The sequence below is a fragment of the Acinonyx jubatus genome, chromosome B2, assembly GCF_027475565.1.
Source record: "Acinonyx jubatus isolate Ajub_Pintada_27869175 chromosome B2, VMU_Ajub_asm_v1.0, whole genome shotgun sequence".
In the NCBI taxonomy this organism is placed as follows: domain Eukaryota; kingdom Metazoa; phylum Chordata; class Mammalia; order Carnivora; family Felidae; genus Acinonyx; species Acinonyx jubatus.
The window spans coordinates 99,292,820-99,318,167 of record NC_069385.1 but is presented as its reverse complement, the minus strand read 5'-3'; the positions used below and the strand labels follow the sequence as shown (position 1 = coordinate 99,318,167).

General features: G+C 39.5%; 1 protein-coding gene and 1 long non-coding RNA gene across 9 annotated transcripts in view; one reads left to right on the top strand and one right to left on the bottom strand.

The window, feature by feature from the left end:
* The window catches only part of KLHL31 (kelch like family member 31), a 123,675-nt gene extending 107,127 nt beyond the window's left edge, over window positions 1–16,548 (bottom strand). For 5 of the 7 annotated variants that reach the window (XR_003419554.2, XR_003419553.2, XR_003419555.2 and 2 more), the window contains exons 1-2: window positions 16,300–16,548; window positions 1,062–2,266 (exon numbers count right to left, since the gene is read on the bottom strand). Coding sequence is in view for 2 of the 7 variants with exons in the window: in XM_027057560.2 (XP_026913361.1) it covers window positions 1,062–2,233 (1,172 nt within the window). In the remaining 5 variants the exon portion in view is untranslated. The remainder of the gene's footprint in view (window positions 1–1,061; window positions 2,267–16,299) is intronic. The other 2 variants (XM_027057560.2, XM_053222684.1) reach the window with 2 other exon arrangements.
* Window positions 15,431–25,348, top strand: part of LOC113598821 (uncharacterized) — a 30,479-nt gene continuing 20,561 nt past the window's right edge. Inside the window, exons 1-2 of one of the 2 annotated variants that reach the window (XR_008298556.1) lie at window positions 15,431–15,907; window positions 16,158–16,382. This is a non-coding gene — a long non-coding RNA (uncharacterized LOC113598821). Of the gene's footprint in view, window positions 16,383–25,348 lie in introns of both variants that reach the window. The other variant, XR_003419564.2, reaches the window with a different exon arrangement.

The following is a 25,348-nucleotide window of genomic DNA, read 5'->3' as shown; positions in this document are numbered from 1 at the left end:
AGAGGTATATTTTTTCAGTGTTTGATATTACAGTTATTATGCCACAAGGCATTGAAATCAATACTGCAAAAGCAGTGGCTAGAATCCTAATAAGAGTTATCAGCAGGAGGAAAACAAGCAGTCATAGAAAACCTGTTTCAACTGTTTACATAGTTCCAAAGTATTGTAAACACAGATTCTTTCCATTAGTTTGATGTTCCTTCATTTTTGTCACATTTAACCTCCAAATCAAAGCTTAACCACTCTTATAAAGGACAAAAATCAGTTAATTCTTTGGATTCATTTAAATGACACACAGACTTATAATGAAATAATAAAGAATTTTTTTCATGATATGCTGTATAAATTTTCAGATCTTGCTCATTAGTTGTTTGACTTTGTACTTGTACCATGATAGAAGCATGACTTTCTGACATTTCAAATATACGAAAGTTGTTATTATAAATATACAAAAATAACATGGCATTTGAGTTTCATTTTCTGAAGGCTATATTATACTTTTACTGTTTCTACATGCATCAAAAATGTAGATATTTTCTAAGGTATTCAGTCCTCAAATAAATGTTTAAAATTAATTACCTGTCATGTGTTTAACAATCTCATTGTATCTGCCAATTATAAATCTGACAGTCATCAGTGACAGTCACTTAAAATAAATTTTGTATTATTGTGATCTTTCTTACCATCTAGTGTTAAAAACTACATTTGTACCTAGTTTGTTTTCAGAAAAACAATGTATTGGGAAGGGCGCCATACTATAAATGAGAAAATGTGAATTACTACTTACTAGTGGTATAACTTCTCTGGGTATCAGATTTCTCACGTGTATAATCAGAATAACCACATCTTCCCAGCTCATTTCCTAGGCTTATTCAGAAATCTGGAGTGCACTATTTATATATGCATGTACTTTATGTAATGTGAACTGTTGTGTACATGTAATGTGGGATTATTGTTATTGATTTACTGAGCCAATGAACTAACAGAAATGACTAATTTACTTCTGTCAGGGAAACTGTCTTATATTAAACCATTTGAGTTTCTAATAAAGGATCAAATACCTGCAGAAATTGCTGACTGCGTGCTTGGCTTGATTTCTTGCATCATTCTGGTCTTCGCCACCAGCCACGTAAAGAAATCCGTCCATTACAGCCACACACTGATTAAAACTCTTGGCTGGCATTTCTGTAAGCTTGCTCCATCCATTTTCAGGGTCTCTGTACAAGATGTCTCTACTAAGGGACTTCTCAGTGAGGCCTGGACGTCCCCCAACAGTGACAAGGACTCGACAGCCCCCACGGATTCTCGTGCGCCTAGACTGCAATGTGTTTTGATGATATGGAAGTAAGTGGTAGTTCATAGCATCTACGAGAAGTTTGTGGCAGTCAGCATCTTGCATCATTCTTGGTACAGACTGAACATAGTTGACCAGGTCTTGTGCAGAGATGGTACCAAAGCGAATATTGCTCAAAAGATCTGCAGCATACCTCACTCTCTTTTGGTCAAATTCTAACCACTTCATTGCAATCTGGAATGCTACTATTTCAGAAGGCAACTGTAAGTCATCATCTATGAGAAGTTCATTAATTTGCTCAAAGGTAAGTTTCAAAAACTGATCTGATTCTGCAAATTCAAGGAAGTTATCCCGGATAAATTTTTGGGTTGCTGCTTTTGCATTTTTCAAAGAGTATGTTTCAGCAATGTTAGCAATGTACATGCAATTCTCAACACTCATCTCCCGTATCAGAAAATCACTGCACATCTTTACAAGGGTGTGGATCTGAAGATAAACAGCAGCAGAAATAATGCTTCCTATCGTGTACAAGGAGAGAGTCAGCTTTCCGGTGTAGGCATATGCGATGACAGTAGCCAGGCCTAGTGGTGAGATATCATTGAGATCCACCCTTTGGGTAGATGGGTCTTTTTTTAGGATGTTGTAAAAGTATTCACTGCATGAAGCCATCACTGACTTGTGAACATCAAAAGATTTGGTTTTGGTGCCAATGACTAAGTCGCAAAGGAAGTTCTCCTGCCTCATTCTACTTAAGCCTTCCAAGAGATTGGGGCCATAAGAAGCATCTGTTAGTTCAGAAGAAATGCAGTTAAGGCCATTGCCTCCCTCTAGGAGCCCATTCAAAGCATTTAATTTGTTTAGGGGGCTATCTTCTACGATTATGGTCATCTCATTGATATCTCCTTTGTTCTTTTTGACAGTCTTCTTTTTGGGGGCCATGTTGGCAAACACACTGTCACAGGCAAGATTTTGCTACAAAAAAAAAAACAAAAGAAAAGAAAAGAAAGAAAGAAAGAGAAAAAGAAAGAAAGAAAGAAAGAAAGAGAAAGAAAGAAAGAAAAGAAAGAAAGGCATGGTTTTATTTTAACTGTGCATTGGGCTTTGAAATGTTACACTGAAAACCTTCTTTTTCATAATAGTTTTTTAATAGCATAATGTAGATTAAACCTCAAAAATGGGCTTAAAGACTTACATTAAACCAGATGCACATTTTATGGACAGTTTGCTTCAGCATCAAGCACTGAAGACAATTCTAGAAAGATTTATATTATCAAATGAGACCTCTCAATACCTATACTGCCAAGTAATTTTATATAGCAGAAATGATCAAATATTCTCTGTTCTAGCTGTATAGTATTTATAGAATAGTAGTTAAACATCACTTGAAGGGCTTAGTTTATTCTCATGAAAAAATGAATTATAACTACTCTGAAGTTTTCCTCAATAAAATACTAAAATTCAGGAATCCATGTGAAATGTATATATATATTAGAATAAATGTGGAATTTAAAAATCAGTGAGTAAGGATTTGTAATGATACATTAGTTCAATTAATTTCTACTCTACATAGTCACTAAAATAACTTCCAGATGGATGAAATCCCTAAGTCACACTCACACACACACATACACATACACACACACGCAATGTGTACAAAAAGTAGAGCAAAGTAGGTGTTTTTTTTCTTTTTCTTTTTTAATTTTAGGGTAGGAAAGGCCCTCTTAAGCATAATCCCAAATCCAGAAGTCATAGGGGAAAAGACTGAAATATCTGAATACAAAAAAAAAGAAACTATAAAATAACACCAGCCATTTAAAAGGCAAGAAATTGATGTTTAAAAAATGTTTGTCACATTCTTTTTTTCAATGTTTATTTATTTTTAGAGAGAGAGAGTGTGTGCACGCAAGTCAGGGAGAGGCAGATAGAGAGGGAGAGAGAGAATCCCAAGCGGGCTTGATCTTAAGAACTGCGAGATCATGACCTGAACCAAAACAAAAAATTGGATGCTTAACCTCTGAGCCACCCAGGCACACCCCACCTTTTTAAAAAATTGTAACACTCTTGACAGATAATAAGTTAATTAACATGATATTTAAAGAACTCCAACAATTAATTAACAATAAAAAAGTAATCCAATTAAAAATTATCAAAGACTATGACTAGGTAACTAGATCGTTCACAGAAAATACAAAGAGTTGATCAATACATTTTTTAAAGCTAAACTAATTATAATCAGAGAACTGTCAACTGAAATACAGAAATCCTTTTTATTTACTTTTTTGTGGATTCATTTTGCTTATCAGATGGTTAAAATATTTTTTAATCTTCGTATATCAGATACTGGTGTGGTGCTCTCCACACACATTATTGATGGGAGTATGATTGATACAGTCTCTGCTTTGATGCTAAATCTAAATCTAGGAATGTGCCTCATAGAGTATTATCCTCATAAAGATATATTTATATGGATAGTATCCATTTTCCATTATCAATGTTATAAATATTTGAGCCAGTTTAAACTGATATGAAGTGGCTCTGAACCTTTAAGGTGATTTAAGCTTTAGTATTAAACAGACTTGAAATATACTAAGTTTAACAAATACATGCTTAGCCCTTAAAATATCATTAATTAAACTGTTTTAGACTTTTTAAAAATATTGAGCTTAGTCACCAGAAGATGTTATATTTGGACTTTTCAGTGGATGGACTTTACAGTGGACTTTCAGTGGACTTTACACCAGGATGGTAGTATTCACTTTTTTGTGAGATTACTGTTTTGTTTTTTTTTAATTTTTAAGATTGCAAAATCAGTATTTATAAATCAACAACTCACTTTGGTAGATATTATTCCAGATAATTGGATAAGCTTATACAAACTTATATTTGCATATTTTTGAGCAGTGATGTGTTGATAAACCAGCTCTCTTAAAGGTGAAAAAGTCCTTCTTTGTAAGGTATGGATTTCTTTAGTGCAAATACACTCATTGTGGCTGCTTTTAAGCTATCCACTGCTTAACAATCAGCTTGTCAAATTCCTGAAAATGTAACAGTTGGCTTTCAGAAGCCAGTACAAGTCAGCTCCAGCAGACCACTATATGAGAACTTACATCAAAACACATTGATGCTGTATTATTCAGCAGTTTGTTTTTTCTCACCTACCATAAGTTATGTACTTCCTTCTGTATCAGTACACACATGCATCACATCATTCTAATAGTTGCATAGCATCCCATACTAAAGATGTATAAAATTTATGCAATTATTCTCCTACTGATGGGTATTTGGGTATTCAGGCATTTCATAGTTTTTTGAAGGCTCTGTGTGTGTGCGTGTGTGTGTGTCTTTTAAGTTTCACTGTTGAATTCATTCTGAAGGGTAAAACTTGGCTTTGATCCTTCTTGAAAGGCCTTCAATTTAATTACTGGAATATATGTTAAGAATTCCATAACCTTTTTATTTTGTTCGTCCTTATTCTTTTGATGTAGAAGAATCATAGCAAGTACGTGGGAAACAGAGAAGATCTATCTCTTTGCCAGGGCCTTTTGTCCTCCTCATTAAGTTCAGATTGTCATATTCATATTTATATTTGTTTATAAGACGGCAGCACATATGTCCTGCTTCATTCTTTCCTGCAAGCAATGCCAGATGCATCCTGACCTTGTGAAATAGATTTCCAAACCCGCATCAGTTTAGTCTTCAAATGCCTTTGACTTAGGTGGTTAGTGTCCTCTTGATGGATTTTTCTGGGGAAATGTAAAAATTTTGTTCAGCAAGTACTTATCAGACACCTACTGCTGTCTGGGCAGCACTGTGCTGGGAGTGATGGAGTAATACAATATGTAATTTATGTTAGACAGACAAGGCATACAAGTATAAAATGGCAACAAGTAACTAGGTAAACACAATAATTTTTTTAAAACATCAGTTTCTACCATCTGGAGTAGAAGCACCAATGTCTTTGGGAAAAGCCTGGTATATTTTCTTGGAAGAGCCCCTTTGGACAATTTTTTATTCCCATAAATGTTGGGCTTATAATCACTCATTATTTTGGAGGAAATCCTGAACTTGAAGAGTAGTATCAATGTTTTAGACCGAAAAGGTAAAAATTCTGTTCATCTATCATTAAATGATTACAGTAGTCCCCTTTTTATCTGTGGTTTTGCTTTCCTCTCTTTCCATTACCCATGGTCAGCTGTGGTCTGGAGGCGGATGATGTCCTTCTGGACAGAAGACCAACAGTAGCCTAAATGCTACATCACAACGCCTATGTCATTCACCTCACTTCATCTCGTCACGTAAGCATTTTATCATCTCACAGCATCACAAGAAGGGTGAGTAAGGTACAGTAAGATATTTTAAGAGAGAGCACATTCACATAGCTTGGATTATAGTATGTTATAGTTATTCTATTTTATTATTATTGTTGTTAATCTCTTCCTGCGCCTAATTTATAAACTTTATCCAAGGTATGTATGTATAGGAAAAAACATAGAGTGTGTGTATGTATATAGGCCTTTGCAGTTTTAGGCATCACCGGGGGTCTTGGAAGATATCCCCTGTGGATAAGGGGTGACTACTGTATTCATTGGTAGCATATAGGATATCTTAAATATCTTAAGATATTCAACAACTGATAAAACAGGGCGCCTACTAAATAGCATGGATTCACAGGAGCCTACTTAATAGCATGGATTCTGGAGCTGAGTTCCAGAGGCTTCCCTGGAGCACTCTGTGTAAGGCATCAGTTGCTGGATAACAGTGGGGCCCAGGGGCTTCTTGGAGAAGGCTGGAGGGGTGGGAGGGAATCAGGGGAGGTCAGGGCAGCAAATATCCGGAAATACAGAAGGATCAACTCCGTACGGAAGGATCTCACTATTTTAACAACTGGTATACCGTACTGAATCATTCTTGTCTCAGTGACAGGGTATAATCATGAGGTTTCTGAAGAAAAGAGAAAATCTAGCTTCAACAAAGCAGCAATATTATGGTGCTCTGGAGACAAAGGGCCAGCAGGGAATTCCAAAGGAAAGGGTGACCAGTGGACCCTGGGAGCAATAATACATGATTGCCAGTTTTAAATCTTCCTTTTCTACATTGTTACTCTCCTATATCACACTTAATTGAGGAATCTCAAGTATCCTTAATAAAGTCTGATAAATTGCTGACTAGCTCCCTCTCTGCCTGTAGGAGTATCATCTGGTATTGTCGTGAACACCTCAGCCTCTACAGAAGGACTGCTTCAATTTAACAAGCAGCTCTAGGGGTGAGGGTGGGAAGCTGTGGATTGGGCGGGGGGTGGGGAGAAGCAGGGGAAACTATCAAGTGACTGTAAGGAGTATAAAAAGCAGGATGTGGGGTGCCTGGGGGGCTCAGATCGTTAAGCCTCCAGCTCTTGATTTCTGCTCAGGTCATGATCTCACAGCTCCTGAGTTCAAGCCCTGCATTGGGCTCTGTGCTGACAGTGCGGACAGAGCCTGCATGGTATTCTCTGTCTCCCTCTCTCTCTCTGCCCCTCCTCTGCTTGTGCTCTCTCAGAGACTGAAAATAAATAAATAAACTTAAAAAAAATAAAGGCAGGGTGATTTTGTAGAGGAGTCAAGAGTTGGAAAACAGAAATAGCATAGGATGAGTTCCCCTACCCTTGAAAAGTTTTGGGGTGGTTTTTTTGTGGGTTGTTTTGTTTTGTTGGTGGCTTTTTGCCTAAGAGCAGATTGCAACTGGCACTTCAAGGGGCAGCTACACCTCCAACAGAAAGTATCGCTGCATTGAAGAACCAGAGGACAGTTTGTGGCAATCACATCCACTACAAAGTGAGCTGGGAATTCTGGGAAAGAGAGATCCTCAAAGGGGAACTCAGTGGAAATTTAGATCTTCAGGAAGGAATGAAATGTATCAGAAATGATAAATATCTGGATGCATATAAAAGATTTTTCCCCCTCTATTCTTCTTTAAAATTCATACAACTCTTCAAAGCAAAATTGATAAATTGTCTTGCGGGGTTTCTAATATTTCTAGATGTAGCACATACAACAATTACAGCATAAAGGGTGGGGTGATGGTAAGTGAATCTATATGGTTGCAAGGTTACTACATTTTGTGTGAAATGGTAAATATTAACTTCTGTAACCTGTGAGAATTTAACTTTGCATATTGTAATCTCTAGAGTAGTGCTGTCCAATAGAAATGTAACATGAGTCACACATGCAATTAAAGAATTTCCAGTAGTGACATTAAAATGTCAAAAAGAAACAAGTGAAATTAATTTTAATAATATGGCTTATTCAACCATATACATGCAAAATATTATCATTTCACTATGTAATTGGTATAAAATTATTAATGTGATATTTTACATTCTTCATTCATCCCAAGTCTTCAAAATGCAAGGTGTATTTTATACTTACAGTGCAGCTCATTTTGGACTAGCTACACTTAAAGTGTTTAATAGTCACATGTGACTGATGACCATGGTATTGGACAGCAAAGCCCTAGAATAACCACTTAAAGAATGCAGAGTACGGGGCGCCTGGGTGGCTCAGTTGATTAAGTGTCTGACTTTCGCTCATGATCTCACAGTTTGTGAGTTTGAGCCCTGCATTGGGCTCCCTGCTTTCAACATGAAGCCCACTTCAGATCCCCTGTACCCCCCTTTCTCTGCCCCTCCCCTGTTTGTACTCTCTCTCTCTCTCAAAAATAAATAAAAACATTAAAAAAAGAATGCCAAGTATAGCTGAAAGAGCAATAGATTAAATGGAATTCAAAAGAAGGCAGGGAAGTTGGAGCAGAGAGACAAAAATTAGAGGGGACAAAACCCCCGCTAAGTAATTTAATGGTAAACCTAAATCCAATTATATTACTAATTGGGTAATGTCAGTGGGTAGAACATTACAGTTAACAGGCACAGATTCTCAGAACGGATAAGAAAAGCAAGAGTAAGACCCAAATATATGCTGTCTACAAGAGACTCACTATAAATATAAAGACACAGATAGGTAAAAAATAAATGGGTACAAAAAGATTTACTATAGAAATAGTAGACATAAGACTGGAGTGGATATGTTAATATCAGGTGAAATACATTTCAATAAAAAAACAATTACCATTGGTAAAGAGGGAATTTCATAATGATAAGAAGGTCAAATCATCATGAGAATATAACAAATATAAACATATATGTGCAAATAACAGACTTTCGTTTTATTTATTTATTAAAAAAAATTTTTTTAACGTTTATTTATTTTTGAGACAGAGAGAGACAGCATGAACGGGGGAGGGTCAGAGAGAGAGAGAGGGAGACACAGAATCTGAAACGGGCTCCAGGCTCTGAGCTGTCAGCACAGAGCCCGACGCGGGGCTCGAACTCACGGACCGTGAGATCATGACCTAAGCCAAAGTCGGAGGCTTAACCGACTGAGCCACCCAGGCGCCCCAATAACAGACTTTCAAAGTTACGTGAAGCAAAACACGTGACAGAATTAAAAGGAGAAATGGGCAATTCCTCAATTATACTTGAAAATATTAATAACTCCCAGACACTAACAGAACTACTAGGCAAAGAAATAAGTAAAGGTATAGATTACCTGAACAACATTATTAATCACCTTGACTTAACTGGTATTTCTATGACATTACACCCAACAACTGCAGAATACAAATTCTCCTCAGGTGCACATGGTACTCTTACCAAGACAGATCAGACCCTATGCTGAACCCCAAAACATGTCTCAGTAAACTTAAAGGCACTGAAGCCATACGGAGTACATTCTCTGATCATACTGGAATTAAATTTAGAAATTAGTAACAATAATCTAGAAAAACCACCATTATTTGGAAATTAAACAGTATACTTCTAAATAATCCATGTGTCAAAGAAGTCACAAGAGAAATTAGATAATATTTCAAACTAAATGATAATGAAATGTGATATAAATACAGCTCTGCTACTAATCCAAAGTAAGACTCACCATAGATTACCTAACCTCTTAGACTCTCCACTGACTTGTCTTTAAAGTGAAGATAATAATAGTGCCTGCCTGCAAGGTTGCAAATGAAAACGTAATGAGAAATTAATGCCTATACAGCACTCAGCCGAGTATCTAGCAAAAAGTGAGCATTCAAAAAATTTCAATCATTTTCATAAAAATCAACAACATTGTGTTGTGGGTCTTTGGGAATAGGAAAGTAACTTGTTTAAGCCTTGAAGTGAAGCGAATCAGAGAAAGATGCCACATTATGGAAAAGCAATCATGAGGAGCAGGGGACAAGCATACACAGGGACCCAGAATGAGAAATGGCAAACAGCAACCTGGAAGCAGGGGGGTGTTTCTAGAAACTATGAACATTTCTAAGAATTTTTGAAAATCCTAGGGAGAGAAATGGAATTTGTGCAATTATGCAGTATGAGGAGCAGATTATTTTTATTTTGATATGAATGATAAAGGTAACCCTAGAAATTTAGAAGGCTTGGGACATTTGGTTATCGGTTATGTAGCAACACAAAATTACATGAAACAGATTGAACCTGTAAGACTGGGCCTAAGGATTCAAATACAAGGCTTATTTTGGTGAAGTGGTGTTGGGATGGGAGGGTTTGCAGATAATAGGTTTTGCTGGTCCTGGTACAAGACAAAGGGTTTTTAAGAGGAGTGGGTGGGGGGGTGGGCGCAGATAAGATCACTTAGTAGTAGAGGAAATGCCTCATGCTGAAGCAGGGAGGCATGACTCAGCATGGTACATGCAGACTCAGATGGCTGTCATGAGGGATAGGTGGGCAGGCATATTAGGCCAAAACATAAAGGTTGTTGGATTCTGGGAAGGGCCTGAACTCAATAAATTAGTATGTGATCAAGAAGGATTAAGAAATCTCCAGGAAGGGAGAAGAAGATGACCTGAGGCCCTAGTGAAATCAGTAAAAGTTCTTCCAGGCCTCCGTCTCTTATCTCCTGTTGCCACTTTTAATTTCCTTTATATATAGATATAGATATAGATATATACATATCTATCTTTCATATATGTACATGTATATGTACAGTTGGCTCTTGGACTGAACTTCCACACAGGTTTTTTCAATAAATACATTGGAGGTTTTTTTGGAGATTTGCAATAATTGAAAACACTTGCAGACAAACCATATAATCTAGAAATAGTGAAAAAATTAAAAAGTTTGGTACGTCATGAATGCATAAAATGTATGTAGATACTAGTCTATTTTATCATCTGCTACCATAAGATACACACAAACCTATTATAAACAATTTAAAATTTATGAAAACGTACACATACAAACACAGACCATGTGTGGCACCATTTGTAGTTGAGAGAAACGTAAACAAACATAAAGATGCAGAATTAAGTCATAACTGCATAAAATTAATTGTAATAATTTTGCAGCACCCTCCTGTTGCTACTGCAGTGAGCTCAAGAGTTGCAAATATTCTCTTAACACGCTGCGTGACCCTAATCACCTCTGCATAAACAGTCTGTCTTTCCAGGAAATTTTTTATGGCAGCAAAACGTGATGTCTTATGGTCCTTGTGATCAGTAGTTAAGTTTTGGGGGAGTCAAAAGCTATACACAGATTTTTGAGTGTGCAGGGGTTTGGCTCCTCTAGCCCCCATGTTGCTCAAGGGTCAGCTGTTTATTATGTATATATAATTTTATTATTTAAATGATATTTTAAATTAAATATTAATCAGTTAAATTAATTTAGTATAATTAATATTTTAAAAACATTTTATTTTTAAGTAATCTCTATACCCAACATGGGCTCAAAGCCACAACCCCAAGATCAAGAGTTGCGTGCTCTACCGACTGAGGCAGCCAGGTGCCCCTATTAATTAAAATTTTATTTTATTTTATTTTATTTTATTTTATTTTATTTTATTTTATTTATTTTTAAGACATGCTCTTTGTTGACATTTTTAAAATGTTTATTTATTTTTGAAAGAGAGAGAGAGAGCGCAAGCAGGGGACGGGCAGAGAGAGAGGGAGACACGGAATCCGAAGTAGGTTCCAGGCTCTGAGCCATCAGCACAGAGTCTGACACAGGGCTCAAACTCACGAACCGCGAGATCATGACCTGAGCCGAAGTCGCACGCCTGACTGGCTGAGCCACCCAGGCATCACTTAATTAATATTCTAGGTAACATTTTAATATGTACATTTTTAAAATAAGAGAGGTCTTTTAGAGCCCTCAAAATCCAGGTAACTGGCTTCTTAAGCTCTCTCTAGGCGAGTTAGAGGGAGAGAAGTCGTCAGGAGACTATAAAAGACTACTGAAACCAGAGCTTGCCTTCAACTTCCTAGTGGCCATATTTTCCCGGACATGCTCACATATTCAATCATTCTGTACTAGAGCTGCCACTACATCCTTTTTCTAGGTGTGCACCTTGGAGGTGAGGCTGTGTATACACCTGGCCAGGTGTTCTTAGTGTGGGCTATGTTCCTCCAATAAGGACCCTAAAGACTCCTCACAGGACTCTGAGGGTCAGTCACTGCTCTGAAGCTGGGCAAAGTTCTGATGATGTCCTCTAGGCTGCAGAGATGTTCACGGGCTCCTGTATCCCGACAGATGCTTTTCCACTGGGCCTGCTCCTCTAATTCCTATTGGCCCTGCATGGGGCTCTGGCCACTGCTTTTCTCAATTCGAGGAGGATTACAGGTCAGTAAGAGTGGTAAAGGCAGCTACTCAGGGCCCTACTGCAGAGAAGACTAGCTTTCTCATTATGGCAGATCAAAACCCAAGAGGCTCCGTTCTCATCAGGCAGACAGACAAGCCTCCAACAAACTCTACAGATCCCTCACCCTGGGGCCTTGCTGGGGAGTACAGGCACAGGGATGTTACAGTGGGTGTATGTGTGCACACACACACATACACTCACCGTGCCACGTGACCGACCATCATTCTTTCACAGTCACATTTAAATGAAGAGCAAGGACAGCTTGAAAGGAAGGGAGTTGTAAAAGGGCAGCCTAAGGAGCACATGTGTGAAGGTAAAGTGGAACAATTTAATCCACTGCTATTTACTCATTCCGTCATGGCGCTGGGCTTCCAAGCTGATTGTACAACGAATGATCAGAAAGAACTGAATATTTACAAAATATATTACTCAGTCACTGCAAATGCAAATGCTCAGTCACTCAGGTCATATGCAAACATATATTCAGAAACAATTTGTACAGGAACACTTTACTGTTTCTTCTACAATTATACAAATGTTCACTGTGTGCCCTGGGTCATACTGTAAGTGATGGCTGATGATGGTCACAGTGACAGCCCCACAACGTGGTTGTGAGGAACAGATGTTTTACAAATGAGTTGCATACATATGTTCATATGTAATCTAGAGTATAACCTAGAAATTAAGCAATAAATTTTGAAAGCATTCCGCTTTCATTGATTCAATTATATATTAACTCACAGTTGGATGAGGGTTTTAATTACTGTTATTTTTTTTAAAGCTTTTTTCTCTTTTTTTAACTGAGTGAGTGTCTTGTGGTCAAGCTGCTGAGACATTGTCCAGGCTTCTTGGCAGGGCAGTGACCACAGTTACCATAGAGGGAGGTTAGGAAGGCTTTGACTGGGGTCATGGTCTAGATGGTGAGAAGCACAGCCTTGCTGAGGTGTCCTAGGCTGGGAGAGTTTCAAGACTGTTTCTCTGTTGTTCTTAAAGCACAACAGGCTTGATTCTCCCTCCCTACCCAGGGGGGCTCTAGGAAGCTGTGGGCCTCCCCACCACCACTCCAGGATCAAAGAAAGGAAGAACCACACATGCTCCCTGAGACAGTTAGGACTTGCAGTTTTCACACAGCCCCTACCATAGTAGGACTCACTGGAAAGAGGAACTGGTCCAGTTAGTTACAGCAGAAGAGATTGTGTAATGGGATGAAGAGCTAAGTATAACGGAAGGCACTGCAAATCCTTTCCTTTCCCTTCTCTTTTTGGGTGAAAGACTGCACAGCGTGCAGAGGGTTATAGAAAGCTCGCTATACTTCCAAACTATCCCTTCATTCTGTGCAGAAACTCCAGACAATTCTCTTTTTCTGGTGATGGACACCATAGCCTCCCTCCTTCTGTCTCTGCTCTGTCCAATATTACCCGGAGCAGCCTCTTGGGTCCCCTGGAAGGGCTGCCCATTAGAAACTAGGTAGAAGGGTACTAGGGATGCAATTCCACACCTTCCTCCCATTGTCCACCGCAGATCTTGGCTCTCGTGTCATTTCTATTACGATGGTGTCATGTATTCAACATCTGATGAACACATGGCAACAGTCATGTGAGCCATCACAGTTTTCATCATCTTTCGTATTTGCCAAATTTAAGTACATTCATAATTAATTCCTAACTATAAACCACCAAGCATGAATCTATACTATGTATTAAATGTAAACTGTTACCTCCATGTCTGTTCAAAATAATTATGTAGCTAGCATTTATTAATTGAGACCTTACTGTGTGTTGAGCCCTGAGTTAAGTACTTGATGTGACTTTTTTTTTTAAATTTAAGCACCACTGAAATCCTAAAAGATAGGGTATATTATGTTCATTTTACCAATGAAGAAATTAAGGTTCAGAGAGAGTTTAAAAACGTATCAAGGTCACACAAGTATGTAGTGTGCAGTGGAGCACAGATTCAAACCCAGATTGAGTCCTGACCCCTATAATCACCTCTCTTAGACCCAGGGTAGGCTAAACTCTGTAGCAGGTTAAAAAGTTAGCTCTTTCCAGCATGGGAAGACACAGACTAAGTGAGGCAGAACCAAGGTTCTAAGATAAAAATTTGGATACAGAGAACACGAAATGGAGTTATAAAAACTCCAAACACTAAAATAAAGGAAATGCCTTTTTGAATGTAAAATAAATTTGAGGAGGAACAGAGCCTGTGGATTTCTTAATCCTGTTACGGGTAGTAAAGATATAAAACTCTAATCGGTTGGGTAAGCCAAAAACAGAAATAGGCTCAAGGAGATCCTACAGGAATGTGTTGATCAGAGAATAAAGCACTTCCTTTTATTATATGTTGGGATGAATATGAAATTATCAATTTTTGTTTAAAAACAAGTATTAATTCCATATGGTTTAACTTAGCTAGAGAATTGCGCCTGGCTTTTATGTGTAAAGGATACAGAAACCATACGCAGAGTTGATTGTAATTCCACTCACTAAGACCGCACACAGGATGCAAGGAACTAGTACTAAAATGTTTGGTTTTGGTTTTGTTGAAATCTCTTCTTAGACTTTTGTATGTATACGGGTTGTGGGACTGGTTGGAAATGTAATTATTCGGATTAATGTCTCTTTGGTTGTCACAGAACTGGAAATTGAGTTTTGGTGATCTTTTTGCTCTAACCATCTAATGGAAGTATGGCAAAACCTCAACCGAGTAGGAATTCACTTCAATCATCCGTCAAATGAGGACATGTGTACCTCTCAGTTCTAAAAGTTTACAGAGAGTTAAGGTGAAACAGCTGGCTTTGGCTGCCAGAATTGTCAAAGTCTGGTCCCATATCTTTTCTCCCCTCAATATGGTTTTTCAGAACCCTACAGTCAATTTTATCAGATACAGATAAACCAACTGGGACAGGAGATTTACAGATTTAGCAAATAAAAATACGAGATGTCCAGTTAAATTTGAATTTCAGATAAACCTTGAATCATATTTTAGAATAAGTATATCCCCTGAAATATTTGGGACATACTTATACAAAAAACTGGGTGGTTTATCTGAAATTCAAATGTAGTTTGGGTATCCTGTATTTTATCTGGAAACCTTGCTCTGGCTAAGGTTTCAAGTGAGTCCGTGAATTCCATGAAAATTTCTGGAATATTATGAAACATGTTACGCCTGTGTGTTTGTGTTTTTCTGTAGAGTGGGCTTAGAGATTTCATGAAATCTTCTGAAAAGGGCCCGTAACCCAAAATAGACCCAGAACCATTGGGCTGAGAATGGTCAGACAAGAAATAGTCACAAAATTCTACTGTCTTCAAGGAGTGGGCAAGTCACTGTGAAAGAATTACACTGTGTCCCGGCCTGATACAGCTCTCAAATGAAAATCTTCTAGAGCTGACTATAGAAAAGAATTGTCACTTTATATTTAAGAACATTCTCTTTTCTGCTGCCCTCCACCCTTGCCTCCTGGGAGAGACTCCACATGGGGCAAGCTGAAAAGCCATGTGTGCTAAAGTGTCACTGTCACTCTCACGCCAGAATGAGCTGGGATCCCAGAATGTGTCCTTGCCAAAGGGGCGAATCAGCTGCGCCTTCTCCCTGTCCTGTCACATTCCTGTGGCTGCATCTGTCCGAGCTCATCAGGACTGACTCCTGGAATAGAAACACTCCAGCCTCTGCTGCTTGCCATTTTAAGTTAAGTTGGACTTGAGGGGGGGTTTTCCACTTTACCGTTTCATTTCTAACCTAAAACGTATGATCAGCATAGCCATATGTGTACATCGGGAACAAAAATTTGTCTTATGGTTCAGTCAACAATACTTTCTTTTCATAGGGGGAGTTTCTATCTTGCCAGTAGGAATATTTCTGGGAATTCAAAGAGTTTATCTGACTTTTGTGCTACCAACTGAGTTGAAACGGACTGTATTTCATCTAAATGGATCAGGTACTAAATGTTTACATGGTTCCTGATCAAAATGAAGAGGGAATTCTAAACCTTGTGAACCAAACCTAAGAATGTTACTTTGTCCCTCCTTTCTTTATAAAATAGAGAGGAAGAAAAAAAATACATTAGGCTTTAGAGACTTAAAATTATTAATAGAAACGACTAGCAGTTTTACTATTTAAAGGCATCCCTCTCATGCATTTCTATCCCTAGGCATTCTCCTAATCTATGGCATTCCTTACATTTCAAGAAAATGTTTTCTGGCTCCCAATTTCCCATCGGGCACAGGCACAGAACGGTACTGCCCGCTGTAGATGGCAGTCAGTGAATTGCTCCGGAGCCGGGAGCACACGGTCACGGCCACCCTCTCGCACCCACACACCCATACGCACCCTCGAATCTAGAAGACAGGAATTGTAGAGCGTGGCCCCAGCTCCTTACCCTCCTGTGCGAAGTGGCGTCCAGACGTGTGATGGTGAGTTTTCAGCAGCAGGCTCCTCTTGGGAAGCAATCTGTGGAGAGAGAGAGAGAGGGAGGGAGGGAGGGAGAAGGAAAATGCGGTGGGGAGCCACCAGCAGCCACCTGACAAAGTCCCAGGAGCAGCAATTTTTAGAGTGACCCTTGGCCGTCCAACCAAATGAGGCGTCAGAGCTTGAGCTCCTCAGAGCTTGAGCTCCTCAGCCCGACTGGCCTGGAGTAGGAGGGGACGCCCCCCAGCCGCACCCGCCCCTGGCCTTCAACTCTCAGCCTCCTGGGGCAGAGGCGGGGCTCTGGTTGCTGGGGAGGGGTTGGGTTTCTTGACCTGCTCAGTAGTTTAAAAAAAAAAAAGAGTCAAGAGTCAGTCACCCTGGGTGTGAGGAAAGGAAATTAATTAGCTGGGTATTTAATTATTGGAAGCAGGGTCGGGGAAGGCATCCTTGGTAAGAAGAAGGGAAGGCTGTGAATCACAAATCAGCTTCTAGAACGGTAAATAGCCTGGTCACCTCAGGTCCTCCCCAAAGCCCGAGTTTATAAATAGGTTGTTCTTTAGAAGAGGAGCACATGTTTAGGAGGACAAGGTGTGTTCTTTGATACCTCACATGTGATATCGACATCGTTACGGTCATGGTATAGTTGAACAGAGTGAGGTTTGCGACCAGTCCCTGACTCTGCAGTGATGCACAGGGAGGTCTGCGATGAACACACACTCTGGCATACAGGCAGGTGGAAAGATGTCCACTTTGGCAGCACATCCTGTGAAAAAAAAAATCAGAGGATTACAATTGACCACAAACTTTTAATAGACACCAAGAGTGTGAAATGGCTGTGAAGCATTAATGTGATATTAGGCTGCAATAATGGAGAAATGGATCAGGGAAAATTAATGTTCTAAATTAGTCTTCATTACTCAGGTGATGTGTTAGGCATTGCTTTGCCCCTTGGCACACTGGGACATTATTTTGCATCCTGAAGGAAATGTCTGGAATGAAGAGAACTTCAGAAGATGTGCATATTGGGCCTGTCTGAAGCAAAGTATCGAGAGAGGACTTAGGATAGATGAAACTCCTGTGTCAAGTGTTTTGGGGGTTGTTGTGCAACAAGGGATTCAGTAAAAATTCTTGCAACCTAACAAGGCCAAATTTGGGCCCCATGGGTGGAAGTCCAGGGAAATATTAAAAATAAGAAAGGAAAATTCCGGTAACAACTGGGTTCTAATGATGAAAAAGGATCCTAATGATGAAAAGGAGCCAGTTCCTTATGAGGGGAAGCGGGGAAATAAAAGAAGCTATAGGATTGGGTGAGGTAGGAGGGACTATCGCTCTGGCTGGCCCTTGCACTAGATCACGTCTGGTATCTTTCCAACTCTATGATTCTATGATTTCCGTAGGTACTGGGCTTAGTCCTCCTGTCACCTCTCAGCTCACTGGTTAGAATCTTAGTTATCACTTCTACTTAAATTCCATTCAGCTTTTTTAGAATGGGAAACTATTCTGATTTTTTTTTTTAATTCTTTGTTTTCACCCATAGATCTTCAGCTTCGAATGTGTCAGAAATAAATCAAAGAAGTTCTTTATTCTATGGTTTACATAAAACTAATAGAGGACCACTTCCATGTGATCCTTCCTGTTTCCACCTCCTTGATGCAGTCAAGGGCCAGGGCATTCAACTGTCACCTTAGTAGAATGATAAAAATCAGCTTATATCAGTATTTATGATGATACTTATATGATACTTATATGATGATACTTCAAGAAGTAAGAAGGAATGACCTGGGAACCTTGTTAAAAATCAGTTTTGATAAGGTAGGCCTGGGGTGGGGCCCGAGATTCTGTTTTTCTTTTCTTTTTAACGTTTATTTTTGAGAGACAGAGAGAGATAGAGTGCAAGCAGGGGAGGAGCAGAGACAGAGGGAGACACAGAATCTGAAGCAGGCTCCAGGCTCTGAGCTGTCAGCACAGAGCCCGATGCCGGGCTGGAACTCACTGACTGTGAGATCATGACCTAAGCTGAAGTCGGACACTCAACCCACTGAGCCACCCTGGTGCCCCGATTCTGTTTTTCTAACAAGCTCACAGGTAATGCTGATATTGCTGGTCCCAGGGCCACACTTGGAGTAGCGAGGATTTAGAATGCTTGGGCTACTCAACATCTGAAGGAAAGGGTTTGTTAAAAAGGCAATAGAAGCCATTCTATCAGAACACATTCAGTGTTCCAATACCAAATCCACCAGGACAAAGTACACAACCTTTCTTTCTTTGCCTTGTTAAAATGGAACAGCCCCTCCTTCTAAACCCCTCTGCTGGTGCTTTGGGTTACAGACATAGCCATCTGTTCAGGAACCTTGCTGTATCAATTCTTTCTACTCTCCTGTACCCCCCACCCCAATTTCTGCTGGCCAATTTCTACCTATATTTAATGGTACACAAACTCTTCTATTTAAAACAAGTGCAACAAAACAAAGCTTTCAATTTTGTCCATATTTTCTCCAGATAATGCCATATTTCTCTTCACTTCTTTATAGGCAACCTTCTCAGATGTATTGTGTGTATTTATATCTGTAGCCTCTATCATGTTGCTTCCCATTTTCTCCCCAAATCAATCCAACTAAGTTTCCCTGTTTGCCCTTCTACCAAAGTGCTAGTGCCAAGGTCATAAATAACCCCGAGTAACTAGTTTTTTGGACATTTGTCAGAGCCTGACCTTTCTGAATTATTCCACACAGTTGACCAATCACTTCCACTAAAATTTTTTTCTTCCTATTGGTTTTGACTTTTCTCCAATTTCTCTGGTCTTTTATTCTCATTTTCCTTTTCTTGAAGAAGATCTTCTGTGCAACTTTTGAAGATCAAAGTGCTTCAGAGCTGTCCTCGACTCTCTTCAGTCCTCAAAGCTGCATTTGGCAGATGATCTCAGACATCCTTAGATATCTCACAGTCTCCTTAAAATTCATTATTTCCAGGATTAAAGTCATCTTTTCCCTCAAAATATGTTCTTTCTACAATATTGCCTTTGGTAGTATACAAGCCATCACTCATCTAGTTCTATAAAGGGTGAACTTGGGATCATCATTTGCCTCTTCCTCACCACCCTGCACCCCTGTATCCACATCTTATAATTCACCATGTCCTGTTATTACATATCTGTAATATATTTCCCACTGCTGCCATTATGGCCCTGGCTATCATCACCTCTCACTTGAACCATTATGAAATCCCCCAAAATGGCTTTCCTGTGTCTACTCTTGCTTCTCTCCAAACTGTCCTTAACACAATGTAACCAAAGTGATATTTTCAAATCTGGTCATGTAACTTCCCTGCAGAAAATTCAATAGCTTTCCATTTCCTCAGGATAAAGTCCCAAATCTCTCTCTGGCTTACATTGCCTTTCAGCCACCTGATCCCTGTTTTCCTCTACAATATCTTCATGCTCTAGCAAAGCCAGTCCTCTCCAAGTACCTCAAATATACCACCTCTCTCTCTGGCCTTAAGTCATCATACTTGCTCCCAAGGTACCATCTATTTCCCCTTCCACTTCACAGTTCAACAACCCCTCATTGGACCAGAAGTGCCATAAATAACAAAAGCTAGCATGCACTTACTCTGTACCAGGTAACTGTGGTAGGTAGCTTCTACGATGGTCCCCAAATGATCTCTGCCTCCTGGGATTCATAGCAGTAAATAATCTCTTAGCTTTCAGCAACTTACTTCTAAACAATAGAATACCTCAAAGTTGAGGGACTATGATTTCTATGACTAGATTGCAAGAGATTCCTATTTCCACATTAAAAGAAGACTTTCTCTATTCCTGTCTTTAATGAAGCTCAGTGCAACATCTGAAATACCCAGGCAAGGAACAACCTCTAGAAAATGAAGCCCTTAGTCCAACATTCCCCCAAAGATGTGAATCCTGCCAACACCCCTGCATGAACTTCCAAGTGGATCCTTCTTCAGTTGAACCTTCAGATGAGACTCAACCTTCGCAAATATCCTGGATAAGCACCAGCAGGTGGTTAACACTGCCATGACCCCTGGCCAAAGCCATTAGCCTGGAAATCAAGCTCTGTATGTTGGTCAAAGCTTGAGAGAGTGCTTCAGTTAAAATCAAGGAGGAGGAAACTACTAAGGACTAGTTTTTTTCCTTCTGTCGCCTTTGTTTCTGGCACCAGGGATCCCCAGTGTGCACCGATATTGTATTTCTAACATGTCAAAATCTGTCAGTTCAAATGTGTTGTGCACAGTTGTGTGTGGCCTTGGCTGACATGAAGCTGCTCTGTGAGGTTTGCTTATCAGCTAATGACTTAGTAATCAAACCGTGCAGTACTTTGTGCAGTACTGTAATTTCACAGTTAAGCTTGGATCTCTGATTTACTGAAACTGTGAGATAATAAATGTGTATTGTTTCAAGCTGCTAAGTTATGCAGCAGTAGGTAACTAACCCTTCCATGTACCTTTCATGGATAAGCTAACATAATCCTCACAACATTTTTACCAGCTAGGATTCATGTTTTATAGATTAAAAAAGTGAAGAACTCTTAACTTATCCTAGAGCACATGCTGGTAATGGATGGAACCAGAATTTAGACCCACATGGTCAGGCTCCATGGCCCATGCTTTTAATCACTTCATTTTGCATGAAACAGTGACTGTATCTGATTTGTGTATAACTCTAGTCCCAACCAACAACACAGCATTTGACACACACTAGTGTTCAATAATTGGTTAATTGATTACTTAATTTAGAAAAGTGCTAAATGAGTGATGAATAAATTTTGGGTTTGTTCATGCAAAAGAATTTTGTAAGAGTATTCTCAGTTATAACTGACTCTCAAAGGCTTTTTTTCATTTTGTAGTATGCAGGCATAGAATGGGCTACATGCTCATTGACTGAAAATTATAGGTGCATACCAGCAGCATTTTTCACAGAACTAGAACCAACAATCCTAAAATTTGTATGGATCACAAAAGGCCCTGAATAGCCAAAGCAATCTTGAAAAAGAAACACAAAGTTGGAGTGATCACAATCCCAGATTTCTAGGCACTTGTACTCCAATGTTTATAGCAGCACTTTCAACAATAGCCAAATTATGGAAAGAGCCTCAATGTACATCAACTGATGGGTGGATAAAGAAATTGTGGTTTATATACACAATGGAATACTACGTGGCAATGATAAAGAATGAAATATGGCCTTTTGTAGCAACATGGATGGAACTGGAGAGTGTTATGCTAAGTGAAATAAGTCATACAGAGAAAGACAGATACCATATGTGTTCACTCTTATGTGGATCCTTAACAGAAACAGAAACAGAAACAGAAACTTAACAGAAGGCCATGGGGGAGGGGAAGGAAAAAAAAAAGAGAGGGAGACAGCCAAACCATAAGAGACTCTTAAAAACTGAGAATAAACTGAGGGCTGATGGGGGGGGGGTGGGAGGGAGGGGAGGGTAGGTGATGGGCATGGAGGAGGACACCTGTTGGGATAAGCACTGGGTGTCGTATGGAAACCAATTTGACAAATTTCATATAAAAAAAGCTGTAGTAGTCAAAATGGTATGGTATTGGGACAAAAATAGACACATAGATCGATGGAGCAGAATAGAAAGCCCAGAAAGAAACCCACAACTATATGGTCAATTAATCTTCAACAAAGGAGGAAAGGATATACAATGGGGGAAAGACAATCTCATCAACAGATGGTGCTGGGAAAACTGGAGAGCCACATGCAAAAGAATGAAACCGGACCACTTTCTTATACCATACTCAACAATAAACTCAAAATGGATTAAAGACCTAAATGTGAAACTTGAAACCATAAAAATCCTAGTAGGGAGCACAGGCAGCAATTTATCTGACATTGGCCATAATAACATCTTTCTAGATATGTCTCCTGAGGCAAGAAGATAAAAGCAAAAATAAACTATTGAGATTACAGTAAAATAAAAAGTTTCTGCAGAGTGCAGGAAACAAGCAACAAAACTAAAAGACAAACTACTGAATGGGAGGAGATATTTGTAAATGACATATCCAATAAAGGGTTAGTATTCAAAATATATAAAAAAACTGATACAACTCAACACCCAAAAGACACACACACACAAAAGACACACACACACACACACACACACACACACACACACCCCATGGAGTATTATTCAGCCATAAAAAAGAATGAAATCCTGCCCCTTACAAACAACATGGATAGACCTAGAGAGTATAATGCTAAGTGAAATAAGTCAGTTAAGAGAAACACAAATGCCATATGATTTCATTCATGTGTGGAATTTAAGAAACAAAACAAATAAGGGGGGGGGGGGAAGAGACAAACTAAAAAAACTCCCCAAACCCAGTCTTTTAACTATAGAGAACAAACAGATGGTTACCAGAGGGGAGTTGGCAGGGTGGGGTGGGATTGGTAAAACAGGTGAAGGGGATTCAGAGCACACTCATCTTGATGACACTGATATATGGAATTGCTGAATCACTATATTGTACACCTGAAACTAATACACTGTATGTTAACTATACTGGAATTAATTTAAAAATACAGGTGCATTTCAGAGTGCAAAACAGTGTAATGTAAGCATTATGTAAGTTTAAATGTTCTAAGAGTTGCTTTAGAAATTAGAAAAAGGGAACAGATGACATTAATTTAATAATATATTTTATTGAACTCAATATATCTATAATATTGTTTCAATAGACAATTGATATAAAATTATGAGATATTTTACATTCTAAGTAAATACTAAGTGCTCAAAATCTTTTATACTTTCAGTACATTTCAAGTGCTGACATTTGGGTTTGCCTTATTTCAAGTGCCCAATGTTAGTATTAGGCACTGCATACATGGACAGTGCAGGTATAAAGAAAAGTTGGAAGGAAGATGCAGCCTCTGGGAGTCAACAGGGTATCTCTTATTCTTATAATTACTCCTTCTGTTATGATCTCAAGAGGTACTAGAAACTATTCAAAATAAAAACTGAACTTTAGGGACAGAAGTGGTCCTAAAGTTTTTCTTTAAGTGGGACCTGGAAAAGAAATCATGACCTGTCATCTTAAACAGTAGCCTGAGAAGAGTTTAAGCATGTCCTTCATCTTCTAAAATTTAGGTTCCCAGAAATATACAGTTTACATTTCAGGCAGAAGACAGGAAAGTTTGAGAGAACAAAACTGACAGGTTTTGCATCCTAGACAGTGAGGCTGGAGAAGACTGCCCTTTGTTTAGCAAAGGCAAGGCTATAGTAAGTCTTTGGTTGTGCAGAGTCATCAAGGAGCCAGAAAGGCCAGGAGGCAAACAGGTGATAGAAAGTGACGCTGACACTTTTTACGTCTGGCTGCTGGACATGTGAACCCCTTTCTGATGGTTGTATACTTATTTTCTACTGTATGAGGTTGGGTGGCAAGCAGAGTCTGTCTCTGCCATAAAAGCCAAGAAGCCAGATGCTTAATTTGTCAGCTATGGCATGGATGGGCATAAGTCATGGGTTTGGCTCATCAGATGCCTGCACCCCAGATTAGAAATTGGGAGCTAATGACGCAAAGAAGCAGGACAGAGAGGAAGCTGTTCTGGCCCAAGGGGGGCGGTGGGGAATGGCTGAGCCGCATCAGCAACATCTGTCTGCCACAGCAGAACTGGCAGTGGGGCCAGTGGTGGCCTCTGCGTCCAGATCTAGGGGTTTTCGGACTTCCTGCCATGGCTTCTACTGTTCTGTGGGGGCTGTGGTGTCTGGGGCTCTCCGCTCTGGCTCCAGCTGCAGAGGCTTTGTTTGTTCTCTTCCTCTCTCTGGCCTGTTTCTCTGGCCGGTCAGGAGTGAGTCCATGGGCTCCACAGTATCCTTTCAGTGCATTTCTTTCCTCTTTAGTTACTCAGCTGACAGGCCCAGGAGCTCAGCTCCTTGGTATAATGAAATGGGGGGACTTGAAGGGGGGAAACTCAGAGAGGGCAGCCTGGAAGCAGGGAAGCACAGAGCCGGTGGGAGTCTTGAGGGAGAAGGGCTGAGTTAGGAGATGTGAGCTGTAGTCTGCAGGTGGTGGGGGCAGGGAGTCAGAAATGGAGCCATTTCTGATGCAGGGTGGCTGATGTACCTGTAACAACAAAGGTGCCTAATGATTCATTCTCAGCAGTTTGTATTTCTGCGCTGTAAATACTTTCCATGGCACAAAAGTTTGAGTAAAGGCTGCTCTACGTAATGTTCTGGGTGGGTGTTTTCAGTGGAAATCATAGAAAAGTAACCCGCATTGGCGCAGAGTAAAAATGACAGGAGAGTTATGGAGATGAGCTTTGAGGAGGTGAGCAGTTACTTGGAGTCACAGGTGACATATGTGAGCCTAGGTCCCTGGGTAATTCCCTGAAATCCTGGTGAGGGCATGGCTGTGACTTAGAAAGGTGAAGCCAATTTTATTTAAATATCAGAAAGGCTTGGAGATGTCATCTGACATCAGGGTCTCACCCGTGTTAATCTATTTGTCATCACTAAGAAGGACTAGCTCAGGGATCAGTCACAGGGGACAACAGATAGTTTCTCATCTTTATTGTGGGAGTAAATCTTTGAAAGAGAATCTGTTAGTGACTCTCTAAAACAAATGGAACAGGCAGAGCCGGGTTCCTATGCCAAGAATTTTCAGATAATAGACATGAAGCATTGCCTTTTCAAGGTGACACAAAGGGATCTATTTCATTATTGTAAACACATAGGTTTTGCAGAAAACATTGGCTAGGTAAGTCAAGCATAGAGGCGTTCAAAGGTCCCATTGAACTCTTACTTCTGGAAGATAAACATGAGGTCAATCAATGAAGTAAAAACTTTCATGGATACTATAGCTGATTCATGAATGTATGCAGCCCATTCCAAAAGCCTCTACAGATGCCAATTGCGCATGGACTGTGCTCAGTATAGTTAAGAGGTTCTTGATGTAAGAGGACATTTACAAGCCACATACTCTGTTGTGACATTTTAAAGGT